This window comes from Emydura macquarii, unplaced genomic scaffold (genome assembly GCF_026122565.2).
Source record: "Emydura macquarii macquarii isolate MOO-44397 ecotype Brisbane River unplaced genomic scaffold, CSIRO-AGI_Emac_v2 contig_2372, whole genome shotgun sequence".
NCBI lineage: Eukaryota > Metazoa > Chordata > Testudines > Chelidae > Emydura > Emydura macquarii.
The window spans coordinates 3657993-3677296 of NW_027132509.1; the positions used below are offsets into that span (position 1 = coordinate 3657993).

General features: G+C 37.3%; 1 protein-coding gene across 5 annotated transcripts in view; it reads right to left on the minus strand.

The window, feature by feature from the left end:
• Window positions 1-8935: 8935 nt before the first annotated feature.
• ATE1 (arginyltransferase 1) overlaps window positions 8936-19304 on the minus strand; it is a 147487-nt gene continuing 137118 nt past the window's right edge. For all 5 annotated transcript variants that reach the window (XM_067561344.1, XM_067561343.1, XM_067561342.1 and 2 more), the window contains one exon: window positions 8936-11898. In XM_067561344.1, coding sequence (XP_067417445.1) covers window positions 11720-11898 — 179 coding nt within the window. In that variant the 3' untranslated portion in view covers window positions 8936-11719. The remainder of the gene's footprint in view (window positions 11899-19304) is intronic.

A 19304-nucleotide genomic window follows, 5' to 3' on the forward strand; every position in this document is an offset into this window, starting at 1 on the left:
TCCTTCTGACACTGAAAGTAGTCTGCTCACTGATGCTTCAAGGCCATGGGCTATCCACCTCTGCAACTGGCATTGTGGGTACCAACAGTCCTCAGTGTGCTTGTTCATAGACTATATGCTTTCATCTTATCAGCGAATGTCAAAGAATTGCAATGAGTGAACAACCATTCATACAGTCGCAGGCTGAGAATTCCAACGGTAATAAATTAATGCAATTTCATTCTTTAAGTCAATTAGGTCACTGAATTCAACTCATATGCACTGACCTGAAGGCTTTTTTCTTACATTCTGCAATCTGCTGTGATGTACTGATGCTCCCTAATACACGTATTTTGACAACTTTTACTGGCCAAAGCATCGCAGACAAGAGAAAATATATAAAAATTGATTAATATGGGGTTGGGTAGTGATAAGCTTCGTTACTCTTAACTACATGCACCCAGAACATTTGCTGAGCATACGTTAAAAAAAATTCTAGTGAACATAAATAAATGAATCCTCCTTTTCCTGAAACATAGATTCCAAACTGACTTAGTCCCTGTTGACTCTATCTTTCTTCTCACCACTTGATAGACTTTCTAACACTTTTTCTGCTCTGATAACCATCTCAATGATGGACTTTTTGCAGACATTACACATGTGTATTGAAGGTCAAAAGGAAATTGGAAGTAAGCGGTGAAGCACAAACATCTGAGAAAAGAAATGACAAAGAAACAGATAATAGGTGTCAACCAATAACATGTAGCCACAGAGCAGATACGGCAGGAAAGTTCTGAGGATGTTACAGACACATGTTCATTATTCATATTTTATAAAGCGTACACTGACAGATATTGGTTTCAGAGAAAAATAGAACATGAAATTCAAGAACGGAAAAGTTTGACAATGCTCCGAGTTAACTGTTCAAATAGTTCATATACATTGTTTTATGTTCATATCAGAGACTGTGCCCTTGCATTTGCAGCTATTATGTAGGTGGTGGTATATTAAAGTGACATATCCACATAGCCACGTGGCGCGCGCACACCCTTTAGGAAGACTAATGGTCTAATCTGTGCCACCCTTCTCCATCATTACCTCGCATCTGAGCACTGCACTAACAATTAATTTATCGTCACAACCGTCCTGTGTTGTCTATTTTCCAAATATACCCAAGATCACACAGGCAGTTTGGTGCAGAGCTGGGCACTGACCCCAGATATCCAAGTCCAGTATCTTAACCATAAGATGAACCTTTTCTACCCAACACCAATGGCCTGCCTTTAAAACAATTCTCATAGGGATACGTGCCCTCAGTCCCCTTTGTGCACTCAGTGTGCAGGATTTCCTTTCACGCTTTTTCCTGGCTGTGATATCTGTCACTCTATTGATCAGCAGGATTGATTCAGATGTCCTCTTTCTCCTTCACTGCTAGTAGTATTGAGAGCTGTTTTGGAATTTCCCCAGCACATCAATGTGCCCATTTGGGAGAAGGTTTCCAGGATGGCTTCACAGTTCACATGAATTCTGGGACTAAAGAATATGTACAGGCAATGAATGCTAAAGCCTTGCCTATTATCTACTTTGGCAAGTAGCCTTTGAAAAGCTTATGCTCTTTAAAAGAACAGACAGTGGCTCATGACACCAGATTATTGGACAATTTTTTGTTAAGGGGCCATGAAACAATATTAGACACTGCTTTGCTCTTTCCAAAAACTGAGTGCCCTTCCCCACACCTGTCACCTGGACGAGTTACTCAGGGTTTGAGTGAACCTTGCCAGCCGGGATGTTCAACTACCAAAGTAAAGATCATAGAATCATAGAGTTGGAAGGGACCTCAGGAGGTCATCTAGTCCAACCCCTTGCTCAGAGCAGAACTAACCTCAGCTAAAGGATGCTAGGTTTTGGGAAGGAATATCTTGGGTACATGCAGGCCAGGCCACCCTGAAGAATTTACAGGCTCTTCTGAGATAGCTCTGTAGCCCCGTACCCACGCACATGCGGTAGCCTTTTATTGTACCCTTCGTCCTTGTTACTCCTATATGAGAATAGGAGCCCACTCATGCAGATCCCAGTTTATGTTGCTCCTTCAAAGCATGGTGGGTTTTCTGGGAAGCCAGGTCTCTCCCATTTGGGGCCTTAGCATGTTTGCCCCAACAGGATATTCAGGCCTCTAATGGATGGCATTACTTAGGCATACATGGATACTTGGAAACAGTGCCATCTGCTGGCTCCCAAGCATACTGGTAGCAGGCGCTGGGCATCCCAACTTGTTTTTGTTTCACACTACTGAGATAGTAAGGATTCCAAGTGAGATGGGCTCATCTGCGCTCCTCTCCCACAGACAGAGGACCTCATAACTACCAGGTTGTGATTCTGTCCTTGCAGAGGACAGAAATTTAAGCCCTCATTTATGCTTGGACATAGCAGAAAAGGGCTGCTGAAGGGAGCCACTTGCAGCTTCCTGATTTAGGGCCATCTGGCCCAGCTCAAGTTAGGGCTAATTAATGCCTGTGAACAAACAGGTGTCACTCTGCAGTGCCACATTCTCCTCCCCCTCTACTGTCCACACCCACACCCGCTCCCTCCTTCACCTAACAAGGGATGGGGGTGCTGGCTGGTTTAGCAGAGCCACCTGCATTAGTTTCATTCCACCAGAGAGTTTCCCTGCACTTTGTGCCACATAGGAGAACTCAGCCCTTGGTCACATTATCCAGTATCTGGCAACTAATTTGCATGAAGAAAATCCGTACTGAAAACAAGAAACTGCTTTCTGCCTCTTCCTAGTCTGGTCACATCTGCTACCACAATACATTTGGAAGGGTGTTGTCACATCCACTGGGGTGGAGAGAGGGCTTTCATCAGAAAAGCCAATGCCAGTTGCACGTATGACAGCACAGAATTGTCTTTCCACAGTTCAGTGTTTTAAAATAACACACTTTTAAAAATCAAAGAAAACCATATCAGAAAATTACTACGGCAACTTGTCAAGTGGGCTTTGTTCAAAAGAGTTTGGTGTATAATACCTGGAAACAAAGTGATCTGGGGAATTTTGCTGTAAAATATTAATATCACATCTCTTAGGGTGAAGAGGAAGAAGATGCTGAAGGCTCTGAAAATCCTGTGAAAATTGAATATCCTTTTTGATTCATTTGTACATTTTTAGGAACAGAAAATTACTTATTACACTTGCATGGAAAAGGTGAATAGCATAGTAAGAATGGAAGATAATACAGCATATCTTGTATGAGAATTACCATCCAACTGTAGAAATCATGCAGAAAAAAAGAGGCATAAACTAAAAGAAAATTCAGAAGAGTACAAATGTTATTTTAAATCTTAGTAGACAAAATATTCAGGCAGATGTCTCTCAAGCCACACCAAAAATTAAACAAAGATGTTCACATGCTCTAAACAGGCATATTACATTTGTAAATTAAGATCAACTTAAATGGGACAACATGGGACACACATGTAAGTGTCTGTGTGCTACTTCCTAATTGCATTATTGTAGGTCCAAAATGCTTTAGGCAAACGCCTGAATCTATAGATTGTCCATCTAGATCGTCCATCTAGATCTTCCATGACTGCGAAATGTCCTTTGAACCAAACTAAATAAAACATAAATGAAGCCTGTCATTATACTGACTTATACTGTGTACTCTAAGGACACAGGGCAGAGTGTAATAAAAAATTAGCTTTACCCTTATTACTCTTTATCCTTCACTTAGGGAAGGAAGATAGATCAAAATCTTTTAGTTTAAAAATTTACCATGCACATTTTTGTTAGGTTTATTATGTACACAAAAACATCCACCTTGTCAATTTAAGGAACTAGTTGTATACACACAGTACCTACATATTGCATTTTCCATTTCCTCTCTTTTACAGAATACATTTTCTTGGAAGTACGTACCATTATTACATTTCACATTTTGGGGATTTTAAACTGCTTAGAACATTACAGTCCTAAGATTTCTCAGGGCTCAGGAGGACTGCAAGAAAAAAATCTCCAAGTTTAACCAACAGTAACAAGAATAGACACCGTAAGTCTTGCAATAATATTCTGGAATATAATTCCCCAGTACCATCAAGTAATAAATAAAAATTATAGTCAATATAGCAGAAACTCAGTATATAAACACATGAAATGTATATGTATATAAATTTAAAGTCAGTTAAAGTTAATTTAAAAAATGTACTGCAGGGCACAGTGCAATAAAAAAAATTACAGAAAACTGTCAAGTTACGTAATATGAAGAAAATGGAGAGGTAAAATAAAACTGCTTAATATCTTCTTTACAATTAATCACGTAATACAAGAAGTCAAACAGAAACCTGGGAAGAGACTATTCTACTACTACCTGTCAGATTAGTAGTTTGTTTAAACTAACTTTCCATTTCTCTATATAGTTGTAATGACTATTGAAGGAAAAAGTCTGTTCTATTTCTGAAGCATTTCCATATGAAGGGAGCCAGCTTTTCAATGCTAAGAGTCTCCTTTCCCACCTAGCATCATTTGTTGTACTCTCAAAACTTGACTAGACATAGTGCAGACAAGTACTTTGGGATTGTTCATGTCGGCTTCAAATACAGAGTTTATCCATCATTGTGCTAATAACTTATATAACCAAATGTTTGCTATGCTAGATAATTCTTTATAAAAGATACTTTGCATCTGTTCCATTCGTTCTCAGTAATAGCCTATCTGCCCTCAATTTTGGTTGGTATATTAAATATAGGCTGTTGAGTTTTCATATAGGACTTGATTCAGAGCCTCAGATCCCAAATCTGTAATAACACTGTTTAATTGTATTATCAAAAAGCCCCATTATAATTAAATGCTTTTTCTCCATAGTCTCGGAACTTAGAATTAACAGCTCTGACAAACTGGACTTCATGAAGTATCCATCTTGTCTCATTTAACAATTACGTTTAAAAATAAGCTGATGCTGAATAGATTTTAGAGATCCCCTAGGACAAACCGCCCAAAGCCTGTAAACTGAAAAATAAAGTCTAAAAAATTCAGTCAACTGAAGTGTTTGAGGGAAAAGAACTGTATTTTGAGAGTTAAAGAAAAAGCATCACTTTGAACTCTTGAGTTTTGTCCTTCATTCATTGTGCAAGAATCTTAATGTTGAAGTGAATATTAATTTTTCTTAGTGAAAACACATTTTATAGTAGGTTATAAAATACATATTTTACATAAGATACTGGTTTTTGGATAGATACATATTTAGAAACTTGATTGACAAATCAGAATTACCTCCTGGATGCAGTCTTTAGTGATGACATGAGCAGCACATGGTGTTGATAACATGGTGCTACTTCTTTATCACATTTATGATGAAGCTAATATATCTTAAGGCCTATCCCCCCAACACTTACGCAGGTAACTATTATTGAGTTATTGAGCCCAGTCTACACAGCAATGAAACAGCCCTGCAGCCCAAGTCAGCCGGCATGGGCTGGCTGGAGGCTTTTCTTTGCTGTATAGATATGCCCTTAATCTCCCCCACTTAAGAAGCTTCATATAAAATCAGTGGTTTATTATATTGCAACCTGACTGGGGTTTATGTAGGCATCTGGTTAGCATATGCTGCCATTGATTAGGCAGTATTTAAATCATATATGATTATACATGAATGCATTTTATTTACGTGGTATTCTGGAATGTCTCCACTAGGTAAAGGAAAAATACATTCTCATTTACTGGATAATGTGTTTTCTGTGGTTCAGTTGAGACAGCAGAGATGCTCTGCTGTTGTTCCTTCTCTCTTGCTCCAATAGGCAGAATGACCACTAATCACTGCCTGGATTTTCCTGTTCAATAGTCATCTTTCTCCTCTGCTTCTCCAGTTTAATGCCTGAAAACTGTTAGATGGCTCTATCTTCCTAAGACTCTTGTAAGTAAGGTGGGAGTTGGCACTGTCTCAACCAACCTACAGAAAGCTAATCTACTGGTAAATGGAAACACAATATACCTCTCTATAGTTCAGTATGGGATAGCACGGTCTCTATATAACAGAATCCTGTAAAAAGAAGGGAAGAACAAGAGACTCAAGGATAAACTAGAAGAGGGAGGGGGAAAGGAGGCAGGAATTTCTGACTCCTTAACTTCATCCTTGTAAAAGGAGAATTTTTCAGAGATGTCACCATGGTCAAAGTATGTATCCACACATGCCTGCAAATTCAATCACATGGTTTGTAATGAAATAGTTCAGGAACTGCCAAGTGGCAGCTTTGTGAAGCTATTGTATTGGCACCTCCCTCCTGAGCCACACAAGATGACACTGGCTGTAGCATAGAGTGCAATAAGAGGAAATTTCTGCACTCCTGTAAGTCTTCTGGATATGAACCTGTCCCATTTGGCCATGATGAATCTAGATGCCTTGAGGCATTTCCTTGAATGCTCGAAGAGAGTGAAGGTTTCTGATCTAAGAACAGAATTAAGGCTGTCCTAAGAGCTTTTCCCTTTCCATATTAGGATTGGGACAGACTCAAAGTAGGTGTCTTCATACCTGTCCCTATTTTCATCTGAAGAACCACTTCAAAGACCAAATATGGAGAAATACGGGTAAATATGGAGAGCTCTTCCATTCTTTGGCTAAGGTCATCACTTGATCAGGAAACTATCTTCAAGGTGAGCAATTGCAAATGTATTGAGTGAAGAACCTCAAAAGGAGGTCTGTATAAGCTGAGGAAGACCAGATTCCGAACTCAATGAAGGCACTGAGGAGCCACTACTGGCAGGTGGAAAAATGTCACTACCATCAGAAAATGTGGCACCAGGGAAGAGAAGCATAGTAACATCCCATCTGAGGGCCTAGGCTTTTGACAGAAGCTTTGTTCAGGAATCTACGATAGCTGGAATGCTAGCCCTCTTTTTCTGAGGGAAAAGACCCACCTTGTTCAGCCATCATCTGTGGGGAAAAAACCCCATGTCCAATAGAATGTGAAAAGGAAACTCTTCTCATGGGTGTATCACAGTCTCATGGGTGTAGCACAGTAGAAATGGTCAAGTCCTTCAAGAGCACCCCTGCACAAACCAGGATGAGATCATTTGGGCACCTGAATCTGAGCATTCTGAGCCTTGAAGATGGTCCTGGCAGAAGGACTCTGCCCTTGGGATGGCATCAGCAGGTCCTTGTACCAAGCCTGCATTTCATTGGCCCGTCTTTTTAAAATAAAAACTGTTTTATAATGAAAAGTTATACATAATAATGTAGTGTTTTTTATTTGTATTGCATATAATTTTAAAATTACCAAATTTGTCTCAGATTTGATAAACACAGCAAAAATATTACTTTTTGGATGAAACCTGGAATTACAAGTTTCAGGCAAAGTGACATTTTTCAGATGAATTAATAACGCCCCTCTCCCACTCCCCCAACACACAGAATAGCAAAATTAAAGTATTAATATTAAAAGATTGCATAGAAGATCTCATATTTGAGCCTTGACCACGTTGTGCTGTTTGAAGTGAAGATCTGATTGTACATCTGATTGTACATGTATGGAAAGTATGGAAAGTAAAATGAGCTATATACTTGAGCCGTCAAAAAGTACCTATTATGGGCAGCTAGAAACACATACAATGCAATGCTTAGTTCTCAGTTGTGTAGTGCTCTTTTTGGGGTCTGATAACAGAAGTTATATACTGCAGTGTTTCTTGTATTATTCCTATGTATTTGTTTGTAAACTGCAGAACGTTTGGTTGCTGGTTCAGGTAATTTATTTTTAAAACTTCCTTTTGGAAACAGTAAAGACCAATTAAAGTGACTAGTTTTGCCACTATCCTCTATTTGAAGAGTAACAACTCTTCTATTTATTCTATTCATAGTAGAATTGGGAATTGGTTGTATCACGGAATTAGGTAAGCAGTTGTTTTAATTTTACTAGATATGACAAAAATGAATCGTTTCAAAGAAAAGCCGCATAACTTTTGAGTTGATACACACTCTACCTAATCAGTGTTGTCCTTTGACTTCTGTGTCCTTTCAGTACATTGTACAAAGCAGGAAACAATTCTCTTGGTTGTTTAGTAAAAGCAACACTGAAGACCACAGTCATATAACTACTAATTATTTATAATCGTTCATGGCAAACAGGAAATCACTTTATTTTTTGTATTAAAATGTCAAACAGACTGGTTGAAAAGCAGTTACAAATACAATAAACTCAACATGCAGGCAAGCCTTTCCTTTACATTTACTTTTGATATTGGAAATTAATATGCTTTGCAGCTAGTTCTAATTCTAATTAAAATTAAATATTTTATTAGTATTTGCCATCATTTTCTTGACTTTTTTTTGGTTCATTTAGCAACCACACAGATTCTTTTAAAAAGTCAACTGAGCTTTTGGCAAGTTATTCTTTTCAATTTTTACTGACACTAAAAAAACATAATATATAAAATATTTTTCTTAAATTCCGAACTTCTAATTACAGTAGTTCTCAATGACCTGACATTATACTAAATTAAAAATCAGTGGTGAAATTCCAGCCCCACTGAAGTCCACGACAAAACTCCCACTGACTTCAATGGGGCCAGGATCTCACCCCCTATGTATTTTGCACAATTTCCAAAATAAAGATAGAGTGAGCAATGCTGACAAATACTGTATTAATAATCTCCTTCTGAAATAACAGAAAAGAAAAAATAAGTCAGATCTCAGCCTTTTAGATCAGATGAACAAAGTGGTCAAGTTTAACGAAAAGAATACAAAAGTCCACATTGCTGTAGCATTATAATTTAAATGCAATTCAGAGAGTGGAGACACCTATTCAATGTTCATCCAGGAAATGGACAAGTCCATTCACTTGTCAAACTAAACAGGACATCAAGCCTGACAGTCCTCAAATTTCAATTGTTCAAATATTCCATTTCCCTTAATTATATGTCTGGTCCAAGCATCTTCTCGAGAAGAGTTGTAACATTGTTTTTTTTTTAAAAAAAATCTACTCTCTCTATGAGGCATTAAGGGTGGGATTGCCAAAAGCACTGAGCATTAGCCTCGCTCTGCTCCCTGGAAATCAATGCAAGTTTTAACTAATGACTTCAACGGGAGCAGAGCCAGGCCAATACTGCTTTTGAAAAGCCTATCTGAAGTGTCTGAGCATCATTTCTGTACCCTTTTGTGCCTCCATTGACTGAGTGCACAGCAAGAGTTCTGGTCTTTAAAAGAATAACCACAATTAGGTTGCATATTATGAAATGAGTAAGTGCCCACAAACCAAAATAAACCTGGCAAATCTAACTTTAAGCCTACCATAGTGATACATTATAATACCAAAACCCCTCTGAGCTGCTGCCCTTTTGATCTATTTGTATAAATGTACATTAAAAGTTATTTCTGTATATTACTACATTTCAATATATTTTGTAGGTAGAAAGTGTTAGAAAGGTTATACTGTAATTTATGGTGTCACTGTGCATCAGTCAAACAAGCATTAACAAATTATAGGAAGAGTATTTTCTTTTTAGAAAGAAATCAACTGTAGGGCCCAGGCTCACCGACAGGAATTCCAGGTCCCAGGGCAGAACAGTCCCACTCCACCTCTTCTGCCCTCAGCCCTACCCACAGTCCGTCCCAGGCCCCCGTTTTTCCCCCTGGCCGATCACTGCCGCATCCTTCCCCTCAACTGCTCAGTCCCCCTCCTCTCTTCCACACTCTGCCTTGCCCCAGATGGTGAGCAACAGCTGGGGGGCTGAGTAGGGAGAGGGGGAGAAGGGACGCGGTGAGCAGTGGCAGGAGACTGAACAGTGGAGGAGAGGAAGGGGGATGTGGATGTGGGGAAAAGGGTGGATGGAAGAGAGGAGGTGGGCCTAGGGGGGAAGTGGGCTGGTGTGGAGGGATGTGGCGGTGAGCAGGCTGGGGGTAGACTGTAGGTGGGGGACATGGGTGGAAGAGATGGGATGGGGAGCTAGTGTCCCTGAGGGAAAGCTTTCACCCCTGCTGCCCTTAGCCTGGGCCTCTTTTAAAATCTCCGGGTCCCTGGGCAATTGCCCCTTTTTCCCGTTTCCCCTCACCCAACCCCTGGTTGGTGGGCCAGTTAGGGCCACATTGAAAACAAGACTGTAGGTGTATCTTCTGTGAAAACTTCAGTTGAATCATGGATAAACTATGTGCAATACAGTATATGGAAACTATCTCTGAATTCTAACTGATTAACCATCATACTTTTGGTGTGATGCTAACATCCACAATCATTTCTTTACTGAATGGCAAGTTGCCATTTTACTTTGACTAGACCAATACAGTAACCATGCTGAGTAAAATGAAGTTTTCAAAAATGTTCTTGGACTTGTATTTGAAACCAATATTATGATTACCATAAATTGAGGGGCAGAAGGGAAGAAAAAAGTCTGCTTGAATTGCATTGCTTGGACCTTAGTTATTTTTGTTCCATTTTCAATTATCATTAGTGCCAATGTTTGTACATGGCTATTACTTAAAATTAAATCAAGGTTCCTGAAGGACGGGAGAGTTAAACGTTAGAGATTAAAGGTGGTTTTTAATGCCACAGGTAATGTATATTAGAGTGTAGGCACCTAAAGATTTGTTTTCCCAACAGGAATCACTTTCTTCAAAGGCTTCAAACTGATTCAATATAAGTACAGATTAGCCAAGAAGTTTAACAAACTCCGAAAGTGTGGAGTTTTAGGATACTGCAATTTATTGATGAAATATTAGAATTGGGTTCCTAAAACTTGTATCAGTAGATACTGACACAAAGATGGTAAAAGAGCACGCATAACATTCAAGTATCAAATAATATAGTGCTTATAACAAAGCAACATAACCTCTTGAATTTCAAACTGGTACAAACATGTATTTTAAAAAATTATTAAATGTGTTATCCTATGAATGGCTGCAGTGTAAAGGAAAGTCAAGGATGCTAACACTGCTGGCTATAAGGTCGTACAGAACAGGTAGCTGCTCTGCAAGCTTCCCCACACAATTCCACAAATGAACCTCAATGCAGAATCCCAGTGATACTTCATCACTGCATCTCTTTGGTAATTTTATAATGAAACTACTCTTAGTTTTATCTCTAAAGGGGAAAATTTCCCAAAACTTTGCTGCCCCTTTCATTGCCAAATGAGTCTAATTTACAAGTTCAATGTGATCTCTGACATTGTAATACACATTATTTAAAACTAACATAAAATGGTTCCAGGGAAATTATGAGCCCCACTCTATATATTTACATTACATGGTATTAAAACTGTATAACAGAATAGTGTGGCATTCTGTGTTAACAAGTAACTGCACACTTAATTAACATACACATTTCACTACAACTTCCACAATTTTTATCACAGATTTCCAAGGTGCCATCTGAGAGATTTTCTAACAGATGTATTGTTTATCTGGGGGAGAATTATGGTTAACCTTTGCCTCTACAGAAAAAAAAACCCCAATTTGTCATTCAGTTCACTTGGGTACTTTAAGGTATCCAGAATGTGAAGAAAGGCCAGAAGTACCTAATTTTAAAAAATCCCTGCAAGCAAATTTAGCTAAGAATCTCTACATATGCTAAAGCTTTGCCGTAAATTGTTTGAAGTGTTAATGGATTTTGCTTTTAAGTATACTATCATGTATTCACAATAGCCTATTGCAGATACCTATATTTTATACTGCTCTATTTTAACAGGCATACAGAACTGTATTATGTATCATCCAACAGCAGTACAATGTAGTATAGTGCCGTAGAAGTGCCATTTAATAACTCTTCAACTTCTAAATAACAACATCCTTTCTGAACATGTCTGTCCCACCAAACTTGCATACTGCTGAACACTGGCTTCATCACTTGTCCCCTTCCGTCTTTTCTTATATATGCTGTAAGGCATTACGATTCTCTTGTGAAGAACCCGAACTCGGCCCAGTTCTTTAATACAACCTTCATCAACTGCAAAAAGAAATAAAACACAAATTAACAAACATTTTGTTCTCATTAGTATGCATTTCCTCACCTTATTTTTGTCAATTAAGAAAAGGTAATGTACATATGTACTCTTTTTAGTATTAAAGAATAAGAACTTTGTTCTGAGCTGATCTCTATGCATGGGTTGTGGTGTAATGTAAAATCACAAGATGCAAAGCATATATCTATGATGAGTAAAAATAAATCATGCATCTGCCCACCTGAAGTGGCTAGGTATGCTGTTTCTAATACACATAAAAAGCTATCCCTAAATTTGTGTTCAGTGGAGATCCATGCCAAAAGCAATACTGTATTTGAAACTATTTTCCAATATAATTGGCCAAAATGAGCTTCCTATAGTTGCCATAGAGCAGTGTTGTTTTTGACAACTACACTGTTTCCAAATGTTATTGTTATGGTGCAGGATCACTGTTTCACATAATCCTTTTACACACAAGACAACAAAATTTCTTCCCAAACTGAGGACAGCTTTATCCCTGCCACCTCCTAGTCTCTCTCGTCTTCTTCTTTTATTGATACCCATCTGTTGGGTTCAGTAGTGGAATGAGATGCAGCATGTGCCCTAGTCTTCCTAGTCTGATAGCATAGTCCTATGATCCCAATAAACAGGGCTGACTGCATGGCCTGACCAATTTTCCTAGGCTTTCAGGACCCAGACAGACAGCAAGGCTCATCTATAGTTACATTTTATTATCCTGATGTACAATACTACTCTGGTTTATTCAAACAAGCACCATGCAAGAGATCTGTGCTGAATAAGATAAACTTTTCCTTGTTTGTTTGCATCCAGTTGTTGCTGCTATTGCTGAACATTAATATCATTTGTGTAGGTGTTTGCATCTCAGGCAAAATGGTTCTAGAGTAACTGGGAAACAAAGTTTTTACTTAAGTAAGAAAATAAACTAGCCATATGCCTGAAACAGCTGCAGGATACATTAATAAGGTTTTTATAAAGTGTTGTTTAAAGAAAACACTGACTTTGCTGAACGCTAGCTTTACATAGCCACTAATATAAAAATCAACTTAAAAGCTAAAACTTACATTTGGAAAATAGAACTATTTGAATGCTAAGTGAAAACAGAGCAAAAAAGACATTTAATTACAATGCCAGCATATAGGACACAAGCTATGCAAAGAGTACTAAATATTTTTGTGGGCTCAGAAGATGCTTTGCCTACAAAGTTATTATGGGCAGGTAGGCATAAAGCCATTTCATAACCCAGGTATATATATTCAAAATTTCTATGAAACAATCTCTTTAATATTTTAAATTTACCTGTGTCTAAAGAACTGTGCTTCATTAAAACTAAGACTGTCACCCTAGCTTAAAAACAATCCATTTCCCATAGGTTGTACAATTTTAGGCCTCTCAAATGAATCTTGCTGGAGTCCATTCTACACCATTGCCCCTTTACATTATGAATTATAAACACCTTCTGCTGACTAATCAGTTTGACTCAAACAAACCACTGATGTGGAAATTCAAATAATTCTAATAGTTAGAATTAAAAATTAAAAACAAACAAAACCATTAAAAATAAGAAAAAACAGAGCCTTCTGAAACTGAGGTTGATATTTTTCTAACGGGTTTTCCAAAGTGCATCAGAAAGTCTGTGCAGACAGTTAATAGAATAGACCCAAACAGACTACGAAATGTAAACTAGACAGGTTTTCCTGCTGCCTCCTTTAGTCCAGAGATTGCCACACTGGTGTCTTTGGCCATCCTGGTCCTTGGAGTACCTGCTGATAGACTTTGGAGAACTGGCCAATTACATGGTGCCGGTTTGCCTTGTTTCCAATACCTAAATTGCACTAAAGGTTAAAAATGCAATAAACATATTCCTAAAATTAATTTTCCATGTAACCAACTTCTGTAGGCTGTGTTATCATGAAAGAGAGGGGAGATGGGCCTGTCTGATGGGGAATGGGAGGTTGTTCATGAGAAGGTCTATTAAAACATGACCCTTACTATGAAGTTTTAAACTTCTTTCAGGCCTTCTTTATGCATTGAAAAAAGAGAGATCATTAAATGTTTTTTCTTTGCAAGTCACACTGAAGCTTGCAGAATCCCTTTTTAAAAAGTTGTCTGCTAAACATTTTTCTGCTGATTGCTTGAATCTGGATATTAATATGTAAAATAGAGCTTCATTAAATTTAATCAAGTTCAAATGACTTCATTACTTTTATCTATGTTTAGATTCCTTACATAAAGGTACAATGTACTTCTTAAGTACGAAAGAATGATGTGAAAGAAGAAAATCTGAATAGTTCATGCTAAGATTTACTCTTCCACTAATTATGTCTGGCAATTGTTTTAGATAAAGACTGAAGTAAAAAGCACTTTGTTTTGGCTTTTTCTCCCTCTTTGAAGTCCATTAGGCTTTTGATGTGTAGTCAATACCTTTCTGATATCCTATTGGATTTGTTTTTCTACCAGTTCTTCCCACTCCTCTATACCATTCTGATTCTTTGTGAAAGTTCACAGAGGACAAAATTTGCAAGTTCAGCCTCAGAAGGTGACACAATCAAAGTTATTTTAACTTCTTAAATGGGAGACAAAAGTTTAGACTTATTACACCTCTAGGCCAAGTATTAGTTGAAACCTTAAATGGACTGATGCCAAGATTAGTCTTCATAAGTTGTATGAAGAGAGCACTTTTAGAGTTGCTCATTACTTACTTGTTGATATTTATTACTTTTATTTAAAACTGAAACCAGATACTGTGTGCAAAATAATGTTTTGGCTTGTATTGTTCCTGGCCCCCGATTGTATTTATTACAGTAACTAAAGCTATCGTACCTTCAACGTCTCTAGTCTTCACCAGTTCAACTTTGCTCTGGTTGTTCAACGCTTGGTTTTACATGCTTAGCTCTCTTTCACTCATTATATCAGGTCTTAGTGAATTGTCTTCTTTGGAATCAGACCATGCAACATTCTTATTGCTACTACGGTTTTAGCATAATATTGCTAAGCACTGGGGGCAAGTACTTTCTTGGGGAGAACTAAGCTTCCCAAACCATACAGTAGACCAGTCCCGACTTGGACAGTGGCCCCATTTTGTAAGTCTTCAGACAAATGCACCCATTCACAGGGCAGTCAGGAAAAATTCCAACTATCTTAAACACTGCTCAAATAAGAATCATCCTGAGTTCAGCATTGACAGGGCTTTAGAGACTGTGTTTATGTGCACGTAAAAACTGTCTTAAGGGGCAATATGTTAAACCTAGATATACATGGTTCCCTAACATGCTTTTAGTGATCATATTTATGTTCTACACTTCTTATTCAATGCCCATCCATGATTCTTACAGACTAGAATGATACAATCCTTCCCACAATTTTTTTTAAAAACACCAAAGAGATTATCTGTCTCTTGTGAATATAATTTATAAACCCGATAAAAGAATAAAGTTATGTGATAAAAAGAACTACTGTGAAAGTACTTAAATGACTAAATAAATGTTATTCAAACTGCATCTGAAAAAGAAACACTTTTACTTGAACTTTAAGTCACTAAATTGATCTCAAGGTACATAGTTAAGCTTTCGTATAGGATAAATAAGAAGTTCTGTCACCACAATACCAAATCCATAAGTAACAATTTAGTCAGCTTCCAGTTGCTACTGTTCTAGTGCCAAAATCATATGAGTGTAGGAAAGTATTCACTTTATTCATTTAAATCCTCTGGAAGCCATCCTACCGTAAGTAAGATGGTTTCCAGAGAATTTAATGGAAAATAAAAACAGATTGGGCTCTGGTATTGTTTAAAGAAGAAATGACCTGACAAACAAAAATCAGAAATCTGCTAAATCTGAACAATATGAAGTACACATTATACTTTTATAATTACTGTAAACACGAGTGCCAATGTCCCTTCTCTGTGTACATAGGTGCAAAACAGGATGCAGCTCTGATCTCAGCTTGGAATGAAGTCCATGGTATATTAATTTAAATGAAACAGTGTTTTTTTAAAGCAGGGAAAAACCCAATAACTAATCTTGTTTCTGTGTCTTATTAAAATAGTTTTAACTAGAGTTTTCCTAGTTTCCTTCCCCAATTTTCTCATGGGTTACTATCTGCCAGACACTGCCGAAGCAGAAAGGGCAGCTCAGCAACCAAACTCATTGGAGAAATGTTATAATTAAAAAAAAAAACCCAAACAAACCAAAAGATGCTTTTTCTCACCACACTTTCTCACGAACCACCCAATGACCTCTGTTTCTCTTTTCAATTTTGTGCGCTTTAGTCTTCAGTCTCAAAAGGCTCATAAAATTATAGATGTTGGAGACAGAAAAGACTTCATCAATCAGTCCACCCTCAGGACCATTCAAGGTTATTTACAATATCCTAGTCCCTCCCTTCCCAGTCCAGTTTTTAACAACCTGCAGAATAGAGTTTCTATGCATATCCTTGGAATACTACATCATACACCTCATTGTCAGCAAGTTTTTCTGAAATTCACCCTAGATGCTCTTTTTCTGAGTTCTGTCTCTTATTCCTGTTTGAACGAATACCATCCTGTACAAGTCCTGAGGATTTGTTACTATTTTCTTAAATTATCTCAACACTTCCTCTTTCAATACCTCAGTTTCTGGCAATGCTTCATCTTTATTATCTAAAAAGATGAGATTTAGGGTAATTATCTCTGCCATGAAGACCACTACAAGCATTCATCTACTTCACAGTGTGTGTATCCTCTTCCATTTCTCCTTTTACTGCTTGGTTGTACACAGACTCACTGAATCTCTTGCAGGTTTTCTGTTTATAATATATTTTTAAATATTTTTTTTTTTGTCTTCAGCTAATTGTTCCTCAAAATTCCTCTTGACCCTTCTAATTTTCATTTTACGTTAGTTTTGTCATAATTTATGTTCCTTTCTATTGTTGTCAGTTGGTCTGGATTTTTTAAGTATACTTGTTTAACTCAATCTCTTGGACCTTGTCATTTAACAATATCATTTTATTCCTTTCCTTTCCTTTGTTCAGGAGTATGCATACTTTCTGCTTAAGCAGCCTCCATGCTGAGCCTAAGCATTTTCATTTCCTCACTTTTGACTTCAGGGTCTTTTTGAATAGATTCTTTTTTTTTTTTTTTTTTTTTTTTAATTCTTTTCTAAGCTTTAATGCCACAATGCTACTTTTTGGTACAATTCTTCCCCTGAAAATGTTGAATTTAGTTATTTTGCCATCACTATTACCCGATGGCTTCACTATACATAGTTACTTCAGCCAACGTCAGTGTGTTATTTAACACAAATTGGGAGTAGATTATCACTTGTATGCTCTAGAACTAACTGGTCCAAGAAACAATTATTTAAGGTTTCAAAAATACCACTACTCAACTTTTTTCTGATGAAACATTACCACACTATATGCAGGTAGATGAAGTCACCCATCATTACTGCTTCTATTAGCTTTAGTTAGCTGTTAGATCTCCCCCCAAACTACATACACAACATCTTTCTCTTATGTAAACCCACTAGTAAATTTGCATTCTTATGATTTGGGATTTTTATCCATGCAGATTCTCTTTACTCAGAATTATTTCATTACAGTCTATAGAATATTTCATGTTCAGTGCTATTCCCCCACCTCTAACACATAAGTCTATCTTTCCTGTATAGTACATACCAAGTAAATACAGAAATATAATCATCATTTTATTAGAACGTACAGGATCAGACTCAGATTACTTATGCTTCTATATAGCTATCCAGTAGAACCTGGACTTTAGTTACATATTCAATTAGGCAAAGGATTTAGAAATTGAACACTACAGAGGATGATGGTGCTTTTGATTTTAAGAACCTAGAGCCAACTGAGGTCGTCACTGCAGAGAGTTGAGGCTCCTCTCTATTTACCAGTGGGAGGATAGCTACAAAAATGCACACAACTTTAAGAATCTCAATACAAACACCACTGGCTACCCATTTTATGGTTCCGATTTAAATAAACCGAAACTAGTTTATGCTTCTACTTCATGTTAGCAAACTCTAGCAGAAGTGTTATCCAGTGATTTAGTCTCTCACACGTTTTCATACCGATTTGCAACAATTTTCTGGAGGCTTCTGCCAGAATATAGATTAATCAATTTAAAGCTTCTTCTCCAAATGGGAAACAGACTTTGAAGCACTTTAAATAAAAATGGGTAATTTTATAGCCAAGTGCATATCCACTAGCTTATTAACAAGACACACTGATCTTAAGTTTTCTTTTCTTCTTTCAAGTAATTTATCCAGAACAAATTACAGAGTATGAATGGAAATACTCCTGAAGGGATAGCAAAATTTGGGAAAATTGCTTTTTAGGATTCCAAGAAATAATATTCCGTCAGTCGATCACTAAATCTCCAAGCTAAAAGTTCATATGGAAATTTTGTTGAATAAAGTTAATTTAAAAATATGTTTGTCCTCTCCACTTCTTTTTTCAAACATATCAAATCTAGTCATTTACATACTAGACGTCTGCTGATTTTTTTAAACTAAAATTGCTTGACACAGCTGAATTACATACACTTTATTTATGTCTCCTATTTACCACTCAGTCCTAAGTGCCATGTCACAAACTACCATCATCGTTATATTAGGATCATGCTAAAACCACTGGATTGCAGAAGAGATTTCTACACATTTCAACTTTAATTCTGATCTACAGTGATGCCTTGCAATAACTGTACAATTATGATCAATGCATTTTAGTGTTTGTGATCATTCCAGGTTGGATTAAACTAATTTGATAGATATTGGGATTGTCGTCTCTCTCTTCCCCCCATGGTGTGTCAGGACAGAGTGAGGTTTTGGGCACCTTTGCCATCCATTTCTCTCTCTCAATATGTTTGCATTTCTTTAACTTTAACTCTGAATTTCCTGGAAATGCTTGTTTCTGAGAGAATCATAACATTCTTGTAATGGTTTTTATCCTTAAATCACTGGTAATGCACTTGAAACCTTAACTCCTGGCACATAGTTTATGGTCTGGGCGCACGGTTCCTGTCAGCACAGTGCAGTGAAGACGGCGCGCAGAACAGAAGCACAGAAGTAGAAGGGAGTTATGCAAGTTCTTTGCGTACTTTGTGTAACTTCTGTTACCTCGGCGATTCGGCAGCAGTCAAGTGTAGAACAAGCCTATAGCAATAATCTCACAATCAGTAAACTGGTAAATGAGTGTGTTTTAATAAAACAAAAATATTTTGCCATTTTATTCATACAAAGATTGAAATGAACATTCAGAGGGTAACAATGCAGGTTTTCAGAAATTAATCTTTGGCTTTCCTTTGGTCAAATTCCTATGGGAATTCATTTTCTATCCTATAAAGATATTAAGCAGTTACAGTCCAAATCTTTTTGTTCTCTGACATTATTCCTGAATC